At 41.4% G+C, this 17,622-nt stretch overlaps 2 protein-coding genes across 2 annotated transcripts; one reads left to right on the forward strand and one right to left on the reverse strand.

The window, feature by feature from the left end:
* Window positions 1-3,532: 3,532 nt before the first annotated feature.
* Window positions 3,533-8,495, forward strand: atpaf1 (ATP synthase mitochondrial F1 complex assembly factor 1). The gene is made up of 9 exons (XM_010775340.1): window positions 3,533-3,775; window positions 4,607-4,715; window positions 4,943-5,005; window positions 5,810-5,872; window positions 5,974-6,024; window positions 6,354-6,401; window positions 6,555-6,650; window positions 7,038-7,145; window positions 8,055-8,495. Exons 1-9 carry the CDS (start codon window positions 3,561-3,563, stop codon window positions 8,247-8,249), a joined length of 948 nt encoding a protein of 315 aa, XP_010773642.1. The 5' UTR covers window positions 3,533-3,560; the 3' UTR covers window positions 8,250-8,495.
* A 1,368-nt stretch (window positions 8,496-9,863) lies between these two features.
* Window positions 9,864-17,368, reverse strand: rhpn1 (rhophilin, Rho GTPase binding protein 1; the record flags this gene model as incomplete). The annotated part of the gene is made up of 13 exons (XM_010775341.1): window positions 9,864-11,616; window positions 11,734-11,886; window positions 12,508-12,654; window positions 12,748-12,824; window positions 12,910-13,104; window positions 13,741-13,866; window positions 14,134-14,290; window positions 14,374-14,561; window positions 14,812-14,978; window positions 15,702-15,826; window positions 15,983-16,060; window positions 16,265-16,340; window positions 17,213-17,368. Coding segments are annotated over 13 exons (1,855 nt in total), but the record flags the coding sequence as incomplete, so codon positions are not given.
* Between the last annotated feature and the right edge of the window lie 254 nt (window positions 17,369-17,622).

Genomic DNA, 17,622 nt, shown 5'->3' on the forward strand with positions numbered 1-17,622 from the left:
GGAGGAGGGAAGGAGGAGGAGGAGGAGGGGAGGAGGAGGGAAGGAGGAGGAGGAAGAGGAGCCACTTCATCAAAGCAAGGAGTTTGTTTTCCTCGTGGTTCCGTGTCAGAATCGACAAAGATCCACACAGAAAACAAAAGTTTCTTTTAATTAAAATAAATCGAAGCGCTCCCCTTATTTGTATCCGAGGACTTTGTTTGCTAAAACTAATTAAGCAGGGCTGCTATTATTATTCCGCAGTCTCTCTTTTATTATTTAACTAATAAGTTTACAAGAGAAGTGTACTTTTCCTTTATACTATTCTAGATCTTTAAATATTTGCTTTGCTATGATTAGTTGATTCCTCGTTTTTCAAACACAACCTCGTTCATCTTTTAAAATGTAACAATTTAACACTTCTTTGATATGCAATAGTTAACTGGATATATTCCGGATATGGACTGTTGATAAGACAAGAAGAAATGTGAAATAGGGGTGCATGATATTTAATAAATGGATATATATTAAATTATAAAAAAGTATATTAAATAAAGTGACACTTTACTTGTAATGTTTTGTGGTGGTACCAACAGGCAGATTGGAACAGGAAGTGAGGTTTTCTTTTTTGGGGATCTTTCTCCCCAACTCCACTTATGACTGGATTTAGGCTGTTATTGTAAAAGCTGATGACTCAGTTTAGGGGAAATAAAACAAGCGCTTTCTATTGGGCCGATAGGTCACTGAGACAAAGAGGGCCCCCCCACACAGCCTGTAATCAGCCGGCTTTGTGTCCACCTCCTGTCCTGTTCTCATGCAGAGCTTCCCAATGGAGCCCCGGCAGGCTCACCTCCCCCCCCACTTATTTGTCTGGCACCGTCAGACCTTTTTTTTTCCTTCTGTCCTCCCCCTTTCCGGTCAATTGGAATAGTCCGCTCATACAAAACATCTCACTTTCACTTCACTCTGACACTTTTGTGGAACAGGGGGGAAGGGGTGATAATTACACATAAAAGAGTTACTCATCAGTTTGTGATCGGCTGATTTAAGATGTCATTATTATGTGCTGCAGGTTGTTTCTCTCCTGGAATTCAGCTGTTATACAATGATCATAGGTTACTAAAGATATATAGTCATTTCTCTTCTAATACCTCATGTTTTTCAGTCAGTTCGAACACTCTGAATAAGAGTTATGATTTCCTTTTTAAAAGCTGCAGAATGCTGTGCGTGCAAGTAAAGGGGATATTTGGCAGCCCATTTAAAGCTGACTAATCAGATTGTCCATGGCTTGATCCTGTGTGTGTGTGTGTGCACACACACACACACACACAGGATCAAGCCATGGACAATCTGATTAGTCAGCTTTAAATGGGCTGCCAAATATCCCCTTTACTTGCACGCACAGCATTCTGCAGNAGAGAGGTAGGTGACGTCCCGACAGGGAGTAGACATCGGTCGCTTCCGACAACACCAGCCACGCGGACACTTCCGTGTCAAGTGGTACTACATCACGGCAGGGAGGAGGAGTAAAGTCAAAACAGTCCAAATGCTGAGGGTCTACGGTCGAACGTGAGGGACGGAACGACTGCCTCGGTAAAGGGTGTAGTGAGTGCTACCACAGTTCACAGTACAACGTAATCCATTCACCATTGGGTTCTGACCCCGACAACCAGTCCGTTTGAGACATAACGACTTGCGACGGACTGTAAGGTGTGAAGTGACTTGTACCCGTATAAAAACAGTTCCGTACCTCCCCGAGTCGGTGTCTTCGTTGTCATAAATTGTTTGGTGATTTCATACCTACGTCCCGGCCTTAAGAAGGTCGTACACTTTGTAAAATCGTCAACCCTCTCCGTAGAACAGGGTTGGGAACCAGGCGCCCGTCACGAGACGAGTCATTCCCGAACCGACACTCGACATCCCAACGGCCAAGTTCAGGGGCTTGTCTGAATCTTCATACCCTCACCCTGACGAGTGACCCTCTCCAGCTCAAGTGAGGACGGGACGACACCAAGGGAACTCGTTCCGGGTGTTGTGGGCGGTGAGGGTGACGAGAATGATCTAGGACCAATGATCCTACCCATGTAAAGTGACACACACGAGACGGACACACTGGAATGTCTCCCAAAGTCAGGGGAGGGTTATAATAATAAAACACAGAACCTCCACCCAATCACAAGCAAATATAGGTATAATATAGGAAACGTTACTGGTGTGTTCCGTTGCCAGTCGACAATCATACCGGCCGGTTACACGGCAACGGAGAAAACCTCTCGAGGAGACCCTTTCGCCAGTCTTGTTCATGTAAGATGCCATGCCCCACCTGTGAGCTTTATTCATCATGCTGTGCAGTTCCAGTTGGACTCTGACATTAACCAGGTGACGCTGAGACCAGTGGGGGTAGAGAGATCCTCAGCTTCCACAGCAGCGAGGCCAATGGGGGTAGGTGAAGCTTCACCTGCTGAAATAGACAATGTAAATTATGGAAAAATCTAGCTGATGACCAACAACACTAGTGACCTATTCTGCGGCTAGAGTCCATAGGAACTGCGGAAAGCTAAGGAGACTGATCCAGATATTGGCCCTATCAGGACATGGATGGATGGAGGCCAGCAGCGCGCACTCACCATGGGTAACAGTCTCCCCATGCAGTCCAGCAAATAAGACACATTTGAGCCAGTTCTACTGCTTAGACAACACACAGTTTAATTCACAAGTTGTGCTGCCTCACGTCTACCACCCAGATATCATGAAACAAATACCTGGGCAAATAGGTTGACATTTTGGTCAGGAGCGCATAGTGGCTCAGCTACAGACCCAAAGCTTCTGGAACAGAATTTTGCTCTCTAACTGCAGCACCTGTACTAGCTTGCATCCAAAGCCAGGCACCTCAAGATACCAAAAGCGTCCATAGGCACTGTCAGAGTAGGAGCATCGCCCTGGATATCAAGAGGCCACTGAATGAGACAGCACAAACTGGATATGGGTCAACCCCAGCCTTTGAAATGGATCCTGCTGACCCACCCTGGGTCTATCTCAACTGTTCACCAGAGTCGACTCCTCATGTTTTTTTACTTGAGGAGAGCAGGTTATAATATTATAATATTTTGAGTAATAGAGAATTTCAGTTTTCAGACTTGCTTTTTCCGGGTTTCTTTATGCTCCATTGTGATATGAACAAATGCTATATAATATACACCATATAGACAAAAGTATTGGGACACCCCTCTGAATCATTGAATTCATTCAGTCCCATTGCCACAGGTGTATACAATCAAGCACCATGCAGCCTGCCTTTACAAACATTTGTGAAAGAATAGGTTGTTCTAAAGAGCTCACTGATTTCTAACGTGGTAGCCTACTGTAATATACAACACAGTGTGTCGAATATCTTTAACACATAAATTAGGCATCCTATCTTATCTAAGCAGTGCTCTTAATTTGATGGTACTATGTTTTTTTCCCATAAATAAATAAATCATTAAAACGTGGCGTGACAGGACAGTATGCTACCAACACAACGTAAAAATAGATCGCTGAGCGGAACCAATGTTTGAAAGCAGCTCCCCGGCGGAGCACTTTAGATGTTGCAAGAGAGAGATGTAAAGATGGCGGCGGCCTTGGTACAAATGACATGTTTGTACCGGGGGATTTTAGCGGTTAGGGTCCCCGGCATCAGGCCGCTGATCCCCGGGCTGGTCCCGCTGCAGTACCGGGCCTTCTCGGTCCGGAAGGAGCCGCAGCTGGAGGAGAACCCGTTCTTCGACAAGTACCAGGACAAGATCCAGAAGCTTCGCAGGTCAGCGGCTAGCGGCAGCACAGCACCATGTCACCGCTAGAAAACTGTCATTTTACAAGTTGTTGGATACTCGAAGAGTTTAAATGCAATATAAACCAATGTTAAAGACTTAATAGAAAGTATGATAGACTAATTATGTATTCGGGGCAAATTTAAACCGGCAGTGTGTTTGTGTTTGACCAGAAGTCTACGGTGATGTTGAGAGGACAAATGGGCTGGTTAGCAATCTTAGGGTAAAATATAAGGAATTTAAATAAACAAACCTTTTTTGGAACGTCAATTGTATGCCGAACATCTTACTAGACTATTTATATGAATAGGAGTATTGGAGGATGGATGTGTAACTTGTAGTAAATTAATACAAATAAAAAAATTATTAGGTTTTTGAAGGTGATTCATTATTATCAAACAAAAATCAAGTGATCACATTCATTCTTTTTCTACCCTTGTGGTTTGTCCCTTTTGACTAGAATTACAGTACCATGGTTTTTAAAAATAAATGTCAATGCATTTAAACAGCCAATAACATGCATGTTAAAAACAAAGTCAGTCACCACTACATTAATATGTAACAATAACATTTGGGCATTTCACATTTTTACTAAAAATGAAAACTTCCACAGCAAACACAACTTGTAATTAATAAATCAAAACAGGCCAAACTATTAATGAGTTGCCTTATCGAGCTGGAACCTCTGAGTTAGATGAGGTATGTAATGGGACTGTGGAGTCGGTTGACAAAGCTGTACATTATTTCTGCGTTTCATAAAGTAAATGTATTCCTTTTGAAACTTTGTATTTTTACTGATTTGATGTCGGTCTTGTTTTCAGCACCAAACCTCAGGAGTACAAAGCCAGAGTGGAGACGCGTCGTGATGCCAAGAAGGAAGTGCTGGGACACTCAAAGCAGACAGAGTTCATCAAGCTCATGGAGCATGAGGTATAAACCGCATGAAAATATACTGGAAGTTTTGAAATAGCATTACAATTGAATTCAGAAATATAAACACATTATTTTCCCCTGCATAATCTGGTTAATTTGTAATGGCGTGCGTTGAAATGTCTTCATAAATTGGACAAAACGTAACTCCTGTGCACCCTCTTACATAAGGGAGAGGAATTATAGAATATGTGTGTTTGGTTTCTTTTATGTTCTGTCTGTTGCAGTTGGAGAAAAAGGACAAGATTGCTGCTGGCGAAGGAGAGTCAGGAGGTTTCACAAAGAACAAGGTGGGGAACATGCTGGAATTAAAATATATTTTCTTTGAAAATAGTTGTACTTCCTACTAGGGCTGCACGATATATCGTGTCGTGACGATAATCGCGTTATGCGCATGCGCGATATTCACATTGCGTGGACGTGTGATAAAAAAAAATCATGTTACAATTATTTTGCTGCTTGCTACAAAAGGGAAACTTGCACGGCTCTCATGTCAGGGGTACTTGAGTGAGTGACATGCAGGCTCTGCATGCACAGCAAACCACCAATCACAATCAAATCTCCAAAGCAAACGGACCCGGTGATTAAAGGTAAAAACACTGAATAAAGTAGTTTCATGTGTTTCTCCAGGGCAGTTCGGCGCTGCTAACCGAGCTAGCTCAGCTTGTTGCTCTGATAACTTAAGATCCAGACGTCCGTGACTAAAATCCTTCATCTGGGTAAATATAGTACCAAGAAAAAATACCAATTGTATAGCATTAAAGTTCAAGAAAGGATGGTTTGCTGAAAAGAAACGGTATTTTCTTCAATTCCTGTATGTTTTCATATCTCAATATATATATATCGCAGGGGGGAAAAAATCGCAATGTCATTTTTTTCCAATATCGTGCAGCCCTACCTCATACTGTTGTTACTTACAACATACCATCAAAGTTAAAATGAAGATCTGGTAAAATATTCAGTGACAATAATTAGTTAATGCTGCGCGTATAAAGGAATAATGTAAGATTATTTTTTGTCTTTGAATTAACAGTAACAATTCAGATATGATGATTTGACTGTGTACAAATAAGGTGTAACGTGTTGTTCTGCAGACGCTGGACTCCATCCTAGACCTGGAGAAGATCCGGGACATGACGGGGGGGGAGGTCTCAGAGGTGAGTCGGCGTCGCTCCGGGTTACCCCAGAACGTCCCTCTGTTTCCTGTGACGCTTTGAACTGCGTGTTCTTTGTTTGATCTTTTGTGGTCTTCTCTCAGCTCTGGATGAATTATTACGCCGCCAAGGACACAATCAGCGCCGTGATCCCGGTGAGTAGAACACAGAGGACATGCTGATGCTTCAGAGTCTCCAGACGTTTCATTCGTTTACATCTTTTATAAGTATTTGTTTCAATGCTTGAAAGGAAGGTTTCTTCACTTTTTTACAATAACTTAATTGATTTGAGTTTAACTTGTGTTCCCTTTATTGATTTTTCCCTTGGATTTTTTCGTTTTTTATGATTTAAGATACATTTTATCAATTTATTCTTATTTATTTATCATTTAGATATTTATTTTTGTTCTTTAAATGTTTTTCTTTTAATATTCCACACATTTTGATATAATGACCTAATATCCTGTCTTTTTTTTACTTGCAGACGCAGTTGTACGATTTGATTAAAAGCAGATCAAATGCTTCCCCTATGGTAAGATCACTGCTGCTTCCACTGAACATGCTGATGGAAAGATGCAGATTCAGAAACAGCATGACATTCTTCTGCTATACTTGACACTTATGAAGCAGTGCTTCACATTCCTCCTCTTTTATTTCTCTCTCCCTGTGGTCTCCCTCTCCTCAGTTCCTCTACGCTCTGCCTCAGAGGGAGGGATACGAGTTCTTCTTGGGTCAGTGGTCCAGACACGAGCTCCACTTCACCTCCCTCATCAACGTCCAGGTAATCCTCTCACAAGACCCCTTCACATGCTGCTGCAGACATTGAGCTCATTTGGGTTTGTAAGTAGGCATGTCTGTTTATATATTTCAAATAGGAAAAACAGTAGAAATCAGAAACTGATAAAAAAAAAGTTCAAACGCAGCTCTTGAAAGTATTTATATTTTATTTAAGTACAAATATTTTTAAAAGGTCTAGTGGAGTTCTAAAGAGTACTGTCGTTGCATATATGACAAGGGAAAATTAGGTCCAATGCTCTATCGATTACGACAAGTTTGGGAAAAGTCCATATTACAGCAGAGCTACTTTATGGTTTGCCATTGCAAATAAGATTTGTCTTCTTCGTCTCACTCTGAAGACTGTAAGCTTACATTTTCTTTATGTGTGCAGACGATGGGTGAGCATGCTCCCAGTCAGCTGATCCTCTACCACTACCCCGACCTGAAGGAGGAGAAGGGCGTGGTCCTCATGACCGCTGAGATCGACCCCAAGTTCATAGTAAGTCCTCCACCTGCTGAGGTTTACCTGTATGCACTCACTGCTGCAGGCTGCACCCTTATCAATGCAGCTTACTGCTGCTTTTACAGGGTTTTCATGACTGTTTGCAGATAATGTACACTATACTGTGCATGGCCCACATACTGTCCTGGCTCTTTTAGTAGTATATTTATGCTTATGATTTTAGAATTACTTGTTTAACTAGAAGGGCAGTTTAACAGCGCCGACATCTGCCAAAGCTGTTTTCATAAGTGAGACATAATATATGCATCTGCCCTTTTTTTATTTGGATCTGCTCCAAAATGAAAAAGGTTCTTCCTACACCCTTCCACTAAGTTTCCTGACAATCATGCCTTTTTATTTCATAATCAGACAAACAAACACTCCAAAGTTCAGCTGTAATGTCCAGGTGTCCACTCTATATACTGTAAAATACTTTTTAAATGGTCTTTTAGCCTTTATTATTTACCTACTTTTATATTGTTCTATATATTTTATAGGTCTGAAAGGGTTTCAACTCATATTATTTATTTAGCAGTTTATTTAATAGCAACATTTCCTTTTTAAGTTGGTCCTTTTTAATATTTGTATCGTTGAACCTTTATTAGAATTCTGAACTTTTTATTACTATCTTTTATTTTTGTTGTGCATTTTTACTTTACTTTATAGGGTTTTATATTGTTTTACCTCAATGTGCCTCTTAACCTGTTAAACTGTTATATTTTGTTGCTAAGCTGCATGTATCTGAATAGGTCTTAACATCTGATCTAAGGGGAATTTGTTGTGGTTTATTTGTTACTTGTGATGTATGAATAGTGCTATATAAATAAAGCGTTATTATAGAGACACTATATTTATTAAATAATATATTGGCTACATGTTAAACTGTCTGTTCCTTCCCCTCCACAGACCGTCCACCAGGCTCAGTGCTTGGCCAATCAGGTGCAGCTGTTCTACGGCACGCATAGGCAGGAGACGTTCCGATTGGTGGAGGACTTTAACCACCACCCTGCAGACTTCAAACACATGTTGTTGATCGCAGAGCTGGAGCAGAGCGGCCTGGGGTCAGCGAGGGAAACCATGGGAAGCCAAGAGATGGACTGAAGACCCTCTCTTGCAGTTGGAACTCCGGGAACCGTTGGTGTTCCTTTTTAAATCAGAGAGATATGTGCTTTTTCTTAAAACAACTAAAAGAAGCTTCACATGAACTCTGTTGGAGATTTTATCATTTCATCTGCCCGACATTTTTTCATTGTGCATCCATGTGTAAGTAACCACAGGAGAATAATGTGGTATTGGTCAGTTCCATGATAAATAAATGCTTTAATAAATCATCTTCAAAAACCCAAATCTCTAATGTGATGATTTTTAGTGATTACTATCGATATGTGCAAATGTCAGCAAATATTTGATTTAACATCTATTGTAAAGCTGACAGTCACTATAGATGTTTTTGCTGGATGTATGTGAACGCATTGTCTCTGGTGTCAGTGGGGGGGTGACAGAGATTTGTCAACTGTCACTGAATCTTCCAGATTAAGATAAGCATCCTTGTAGTGGATTATTTCAGTAATTGAATCGCTGCGATCAGGGAATACAACTCGTACAACCTATGCCATGTCTCTGTGCCCAGATCTAAACCGGAGTGTGTAATTGATGCAATTACTGTTGGTTGTAAAAGTTGTTTCTCTTCAATCCTCCACATAAGAGTAGAGTGTGATTCAGCCAGCTGTAGTGCCTCATGTTAGTCCCAGGCCTGGATGTGCCATAGTGAGGATGTTCGGGCTGCAGCAAATCTCCTGCATCTCCACAAGAAAGGAAAACCAACAGCTCCACCCATAAGCTCCGCTCAGAGGTAAGAATGTATTCTGACACGCCTAATAACTACCAAGAAAGTGCATTATATTGGAATTAACACTGAACACAATGTTTGTTTTAATTTTGCTCTGGCTAAACTGACCTGTAGGGCCTGAGCGTTTGTCCGCTTCCATTGATGTTTCAATGCCCTCTAGTGGACAAACACTGAATCAATGTGATAACTGCCCCATGTAATGTTGACTATGAAGGTGGTACAAAAGTGTTCTATACTGTATATGTTCAAAATGTCAGCTCACTTCTACTGTAAGGAATCCAACACTAAAAAGTACTTTTGTAAAAAAAAAAAGATTTAATTGTAGTTGTGCTTTAATACACAATGGGCTTCAAGCAGCAACAACCTTAATTTTTTAAAAACAATCCTAAAATGCTAATCTGCTCTTCCCTAGGTGAGCCATTAATCCGACTTGGTTATATTATGTTTATTATTGGCATAGGTAATGCTGCCTAAAAAAAGGACAGGTGTTATGCCTCGTATATAAATACCCTGGCTCATGCCCTAGAGCTGGACCGAGGCCAGTAACGTGGAGAGCTCCAGCAGTAGTGAATAAAAAGGTACTGTTATATAACCCTAAACAAAGGTCAGGTGATTTTCCAGAACATGAGTGTTAGTATTGCTGTGAAATCAAACACTTTTTAGGGTTCTATCTGAGCTATTCAGGAGTGAAACACATGCAATATCAATCCCATTTTTGGTCTTAATTGAGATGAATTTTGCCCATATGTAATAATCCAACCATTATAATTAATCTAAAATATGTACAGATTTAAGTCATGATATCCTGTGTTAGTTTATCACCACAAGAAGGTGGAGTGAGCTCATTAACTCGGATGCAGCCAATAGTTGTTCATCATTCACTTTTATTGTTTTCCACATGAAAGAAATACTGTGCAAATCCCCAAATGCAGTTATTAAGGGATGGCCAGATATTCAGTTAAAAACGCAAATCAAAATATCTTCACAAAAATCTGGACAAACATTTACTCGCACAGAAAGCTGAAGAGAAAAAAATCGTACCAGCTTTTCTCTTTACTTTGTCATCTTTTTTTCTTGAAATCAGAAATGAATTCCATCGTGATGAAATAAAAAAGATCCTATTTGCTTCCTTTCATTTTCATGAATCCAGAAAACTTAACAGATCACAGAAGAATTGTGAAAACAACGTGTGTTTGCTCCCTGTGGCTTTCTGTTCTCACGGACCACCATGGCACACACATTATACAAAAATAGACAAAAACACATTGGCCATTAGAAAAAAAACCAGCCTTGTTTTTAAGACGGGCCGGACAGTTATGTGCTACAATTCTCACATTTCTAATCATCTCAATGAAGTATAAACAATAACATTATTTTCCACTAGAATCCTTGTGTATTGTTCCTCATATTGGCGGACTGTAACAGATTACAGTGGCATAAAACATTAAGGGCACAACAGATTTAATACAAAACTCACACTGTGGACTCCTCATGCTTTCCTGCAGCCTCAATATCATTTCATTTCCAATCCACACAAGCTCTTTGTGAGCATTCAACAGTCAGATCTACATTATTAACAGATTCAATCTTCACAGTGCATTTAAAAATCCTAAAACTACAAAACATTAGATCTGAAGTGCTTTCAATCATCTAAAAATGACAACTAAACAAAAAACATTCCTCCAAGAACACCCACGACTCTTTTATACTTTTAAAGTAAAGTACCATGTGATATAGCAGTGGGTGAACAGAGTACTTCAGTGGTTACACAGGGCGTTGCTACAGCGTTCTGTAACTTCAGAGACCACTTCAGGGTAATACAAGACACGAGAAAATAATACTTTCTTCTCCCTCAATTAGTTTTGATTCAGTTACATTATTGTAAAAATACAAACGTTTTGTGTAAAGTAAGTAAAGAAGCTTTCAGTCTAAATGTTCTTGATTTTCACAAGATTTTGCAGCCAAGATGTGACAAAACAGGGAATGTAATTAAATGAAGTTAATATTCAAAAATATTCTTTGTTTTTTCTCGAAGCAAAATAAACGGATGATGAATGTGCTTCGTGCATCACAGATTCTGCCAATCAAATCTCTGCCCTTTTCTTTGACGGAGCCGATCAGAAGCATCATGGCAGTCTTCAAACAGAGTCCTGTCTCCAAATGATTTTACATCCTCCTGCATCTAGAATGTTCTTTGTGTTTTCTGCTGCCTTAAACTCCAAGGCGGTACACAGCACTGCACACATGAGTATAGTATTCCCCCCGTGGGCAGGATTGTTCAAACTCTCCTGGACTGTGTTAGAAAAAAAAGAAGCCATGGACAATTTCACCGGACTAACCGTGTGCTTTTTTTTCATCCCTCGTGCCCCCCTGCTGTGACTCCCTGAGTGCTTCCTCTGCAGTCGTGTCTCAGTACATGGCTTCGGGGTCTCGTATGCTTCCGAACGACAAACTGAAAGTGCTTCCTAGTCTCTTAGTGGTCCCGCCTCCTTCCCGCTTCTTCTTCCTGTTCCAGTTCAACAAGGAGGCGGAGCTCTGGCCCTTGGCTCCGCCCAGCACTCGCTGCCGAGCGTTTTCCTTGTCGCTGCCGTGGGACAGCGCGATGGCCCTCCTCTCCAACTGCAAACAGGGAGGTTTTTTTAGGGTGATGACATAACATGAACACGGTCTCAAAAGAAGATATTTGGTACAGCTCCACCAAAACACACACACACACACACACTGTCACGTTCTTACCTGTGTGTCGTGTGAGTGTAGCGTGACCACACTGAGCTCCACTCCTCGCTCGCTGCAGCTCTTCAGCATGTGGACCACCTCCCCATGTTTGGCCCATTTACAGTCCTCTCCGTCCACGGCTACGATGTAGTCTCCTTCCCTTAGTCCCGCCTCCTGGGCCACACAAACGTTAGGAGAAGAATGAAAATCCTTAACATTTGTAGAACAGCCAATAGGAACGCCCTCTCTCTTAAATGACCCGTCATCCCGTCTCCTGTTAGGGAACATTTCCTTAAGCCTTTCAACAGTACAATATGCTCTAAGGTCAATTTGAATTGTTTGCCCAAAATGATGCCAAAAACCAAACTGCCCTCCCCCCATGTATTACTGGATTGGTAATGAGGCTGGTTATATAGTCTTCATCTTTTTAGATTTTGAAAGAAAACGAAAATAGCCAGGAGCAGATTTAATTTAATTCAGTTCAAACAGATTTCCAGCTGGATTTCATGTCTGCAGAACAGAGATTGAGTTTCCTGCTGGCACAGGATATTGTTTACTGCATTTAGCAGAGAACGCAGCACGGCTCAGACATTTCTCCAGCAAAAGAAAAAGAAGAGAATTGAGATAAAACTGTACTGCGTATCATGGATTAAGAAAGAAAGAAAGAAAGAAAGAAAATGGTTGAAAGGAGACATTTTCTTTAGTTTTCTGTAGTATCTTTGGTAACTGTTTCCATCTTCCTTGTAGTTTAAAGGATATGGAATACATGAGCTGTGGTGAGTGAAGTTTTCTTACCGCTGCACAGCCTCCAGGCACCACTCCAGCCACCAGCACGGGGGAGTCTCCTCTGAGCGTGAGACCCAGCCCCCCCTCCCCCTTCTGCAGGCAGATCACACGCACCGGACCCCAGCGAGCCCGCGCACAAAACACTGACAGAGGCCCCTGCAGAACAGGAGGGAGTTATCAGGAAACCAGGGGATGCAGATTTTAAAAAGCTCTTAAAATCACATAATTTTCCTAATGATTATGTCTTACGAGTCTTTGGAAGATATCAGTAACTTGGACTGTAGAGAAGTTGGTCGGAGTGATTTCTGGTTTCTGATTGGTTTGAGCTGTCAAAAGAAGAAGCCTCAATCACTTCCTGGTATGAATCATACTGTGGTTTTATAATACTGTGATTTCATCTCAGATACTTACACTGTATCTCTGGAGCCTCTGCGGTTTCATCGAAGTCGTCCTCTCTGTCCAGCTCCGAGTACTTGTCCAGCGAGCGTTTGTGTGTGAGGGACAGCACGTCCTGCAGGATGTCCATCTTTCTCAGGATCTTGCACAGACTGTGGACACGCATGGCCTCCTCGTGTCGGATCACCGCCCGCCGCAGGTGAGCTTTACCTGCATGCATAGAATCACGCATTATGTTAAAGGGGACATATCGTGATCAACATGTTCAGTGTTCAGGACTTTAAATGTGTGTTTCTTAAATGCCTACCAACCCGTAAAATGTGAAATAAGATATAATATATAATATAACATTGCTCTCCCTTTCTATGTAAAATGCAATTTCCTTAGAATATACAACCCGTCCCGTCCCATCTGAGTACCTCATAAGCCAAACAGAGCAGTCTGGGCTTTTCAACTTATGAGCTTCAAACACCAGTGCTAAAATTAAGTGTTTTGGACGGAGGCCGAATATAGAGAGACAGTATGAGAAGAATAATGTCTTTTGAGTGTTAGAACATGTACATATGAGTCATAGTAGAAACCCAAAACCCAAATATGAACCTTAAAACCGGCATGATCTGTCCCCTTTAAAATGTGTGAATACTACCTAGATTGGAAATCTAGTCAAAAGGTACTGATTGGCTGTCAGTTTAAACAAACAACATTGCCCAACCACCAAAATAAAATTAGCCCAACTATTTGGACTTTACACACGTAATATGAGTATTAATATTTCCCTGTCTGACCCAATCACATTTGGCATGTCCGTATGTCTGGTGTAAATATAAACCTATTCCATGAACTCACCAAGCTTTCTTCTTTTTTCAGGGTCTCGTAGAACCTGGCTGAGTGGTGGCCCCGCAGGAACGTTGACGTAGAACTGGAGGAAAGCCTTCTCAGCTTCCTCATCACCCTCTTCCTCCTCAGCGGACACTGAAGAACATCATGAAAGTCATTTCAAGGTAACGTGAGTAGATACAGTAAGAACGTTTTTGGTAAGGATAACTTGAGGACTGAATCCTAAAACATACCGCACTATTTGTAAAGGTACTTTGTCTCATTCACATTGCAGAGGTTTGACTATTTATTAAAAGGGGTCCTATCATGCTTTCCTGTAGTGTGTAACCCTAGGATCCCAAAGATCTTCTCTCCCACACACTCACAGTAGAGGCAACATATCTGTGCTTTGGTGTGACTTACATGTGTGATCACAGAGTGCCACAGCAGCGTAGTAGTGTGAGACGGCACGGAAGTGTTCAGATTTGACCTGAACCATGGACGCCCAAGAGAACGGCACGTAGTCCTTCATCAGGGGCTGCGCCATGGTCTGCAGCACCAACAGGTAGACGTCTGACACCTGCAGGACACACGTGCACACACACAGTGTGAGGATCACAGGATGGTGACAGTTACAACACAACCAGAGTCGTGTGCACTCACCCGTGCTGCCTCTTGAGCCAGGTGGAGTTGTGAAGTGAAGTGTGTGTCCTCAGTGGTGAGTGTGACACGCTCAAACACACACTCCTGCACCTGGGCAACCATCAGACGGACCAGCATGCACAGCGACGGACAGCTCATGTCCAGACTGGGAGCGTTGGAGAAATTCTCTTTAAGGTAATTAAAAGCTCCTGAGAAAAAGGACACAGATATGCAGAATGTATTTATCAGGCAAACATACCAAAGACTTCCTAGGCTTTATAAGTACACTATGACTTTATTCATGACCATGACATGTATGGCATACTAAACCATAACCTTTTTTAGCACACTATACATTCACATGGCACACAGTGGGGATTACTCCTATTTCTGAATAAAATAATGGATAGATGAAATGATGTGGAAAACAATTAGTGCTCCAACGTGCTGTCTCCCCACCTGCAGCTCTCTGAAAGGCGTCTACAGCTCGGTCGATGCCGACTGTGGCCGAGCGGTCCTGCCGGGCCCCGATCTGTGTGAACAGGGCCCCGAGGTTGAACAGCACACTTCCTTTTTCAAACGCCAGCGTACGCTGACATGACGGGACGCCTGTCAGGGAGTCGTACCTAAGAGATGGAGAAGAAGGGAAAACATTTACATATCAAAACATACTATACATTACCAAACATGAGATTTTTATTGCATTATATGCTCTAAGTTTATTATATTAACTTTGATTTTTTTCTACAACATGCTTTATTATTATTAATAATATTCTACGCCGTTTGGCTTAAAAGACAAGTTTAACCAAAGGGTATTAAATAATCATTCTACTAGCACCACCAATTTGGCGACAGCTAGCCAGATAGCCAACATTCGCTAGCTAGCTTGTAAGGAGGGTATCTAACATATGCTAGCTAACTACTTAGATAAGTAACGTTATTTAGCTTGAAAAACAACAGCCAGCGTTTCGCTAGCTAGACTGATGGCTACTGTTTGCTACTGACAGCTTGTTAGATAGATAGCCATCAGCCAACCAGCTTGTTCTATAGCTTTATTAGGTTATCTTATGGCAAACAATACAATGACTGAGAAAAATATTTTCAAAAAGATATTTGTATGACTATTTATGAAAATGTAAGACATTTTATGGCATACAATACTTAGAGCATACTTCACTATGATTATTTATGGCCAACATTTGTCTTTTTAATTCAGCTAATTAGCACATTATTAAGTTGTCTGCTTACACACAGATGACTACGATTCTTAAATGTGTTTTTGTCTTTTATTTTTTTAAGGATTCAATGACCTCCAGGATTTCACATGAGGAAGTGTTCATGTCCTACCAGTGGAAGTGTGCACCCAGGGTCCTGTGCAGAGGGAAGAAGCGCTGGTCCAGGTAGTAGAGCTGGTTGTAGTACTCCATCAGCAGCTCCAGACCGGCCTGGTTACGACTGGGTGTTCGCATGGCCTGGCACAAACAACATCAGATATACAAATAACTCAAAATGTCATACTATTAAAGAGAATGCAAGTTTGCAATAAGTACATTTCATTCCTTTCAAAATGCAATGGTACAACATCATTTAATGAAAAACACACTTTATATTTCTTTTCATTTATTAACCTGTCTGAGATCCATTAGCTCTTTGATCTCCTTGGCGTAGAGGGAGCTGTCCTCTCCGTAGTGCTCACAGATGAAGTCCTGTTAGGGGAGACACACGGTCATTTGAGGAAAATGAGTTCAACAGCTGAGGGAACTCTAATATTAAAATGATTGCAGCAGACTTGACTGAGCTTTTGGTGCCTCTCGCTAATCTTTCAACAAATATTCAACATGAAAAAAAGCCCATTAGTTTTGATACTTGAGATTAAACCAAAAGGATGTATAATGTAACGTCATGTTCACCTGGATACAAACTGTGAAATCCACCTCTTTGGTTTCTTTCAAACCGAGTGGGATCATGGGAACGTTGACAGCCTCACTGTGAACAGAAATAATAACATCATCTGTGTGTGTAATCTTTCCCAGGTTACACTACTAGTACACACCATCATGTAAACATGGAGCAGGATATAGCACAGTCAAGTCAACAATGCCATCTGCTAGTCTTCAAGCCCCACCGGCTAAAGCCAAGTATTAACCCTTGTGGCCCTGACACCCCCACCCCCCAGCCTCCCATTCAAAGAACTGAAACACGTACGCACTCCATGGGGCCTTTAATGACGCTCTAATCAGGGGATTTATCCTTTCCATGAACCCAGGCTGCAGAGGGAAAAACCTTGGCACGCACGCACGCACGCACGCACGCACACACACACACACACATCCCCCTCTACCCCTACCTGCAGGGTGGTGGACATACCAACCATTTTTAATTCACAATGAAATTAGATGTATTCAAAAATGTTACTTTTTTTTAAACGCAGTGCATTAAAAAATATTCATAGACTACTGGAGCTTGTTTTAAAAAAAATCCCCCTTTTGAAAAACAAACTACAAATGTCCTAACAGGCCCTTGGCTTCCTGTCATCCTTGCAGAGATGAGTATTCCTGACGGAACCTAAAAATCTAAACCTTAACCCGCAAACTGTCCTCTGAAAAATATAGAACCAGACATGGTTCGTCTCCCAAATATAATCCCACAGCCTACAACAGCCTTGGTACTCACAAACACATAAAGCAGAGACACACAGCGCACCCTGTGAATACGAACATGTACTGTAATGGATGCTTGTTTTCTCCAATTATATTTCTCATTAGACTAATAAGACTGACCTGGAATTCATTGGGCAAATCATAAGAAAAGGGTCATGGTTTATAATAGGCCATTGTTTGTTGTGTGCATGTGTGTACCTGTCTGTCTGGTAGACCTCCATGTTGCTGTTGAGCTCCTCCAGCTCCTCTTTCAGCAGCTGCAGGTTGGAGTTGACGAAGCTGAGCTCCAGAGCCACCGTCTCCTTCACCTTGTTGTTGGTTGTTGCTCTGCAGGAATTAACAAAAACATCAGAGCTTCATTAAAACCAGCATTTTACAGACTGTGACACATGTGCATTTCTAATGAAAGAAAAACTGTTATTTACTAGAATTGACTTGACAACAAACCAACGACTTTATAAGGCAAATATGAGACATTGAAACTGAGCATGAGACAACATTACAGACACCTCCGGAACTACGTTCACAGACAAATGGATAACATAATCATGAGTTTGAACACTTAACATATTTGATCTGATATATATTATTCTATCATTTGATATGAC

This window comes from Notothenia coriiceps, unplaced genomic scaffold (genome assembly GCF_000735185.1).
Source record: "Notothenia coriiceps isolate Sejong01 unplaced genomic scaffold, NC01 NC01_scaffold00015629, whole genome shotgun sequence".
Taxonomy (NCBI): Eukaryota; Metazoa; Chordata; class Actinopteri; order Perciformes; family Nototheniidae; genus Notothenia; species Notothenia coriiceps.

Bases quoted from the DNA above. Each gene is read 5' to 3' on its own strand.
- atpaf1 (XM_010775340.1), top strand. From the start codon at position 3,561: ATGTTGCAAGAGAGAGATGTAAAGATGGCGGCGGCCTTGGTACAAATG. The intron at 4,716-4,942 runs GTATAAACCGCA...TGTCTGTTGCAG, and splicing joins TCAAGCTCATGGAGCATGAG to TTGGAGAAAAAGGACAAGAT. The intron at 6,402-6,554 runs GTAAGATCACTG...CCCTCTCCTCAG, and splicing joins GATCAAATGCTTCCCCTATG to TTCCTCTACGCTCTGCCTCA.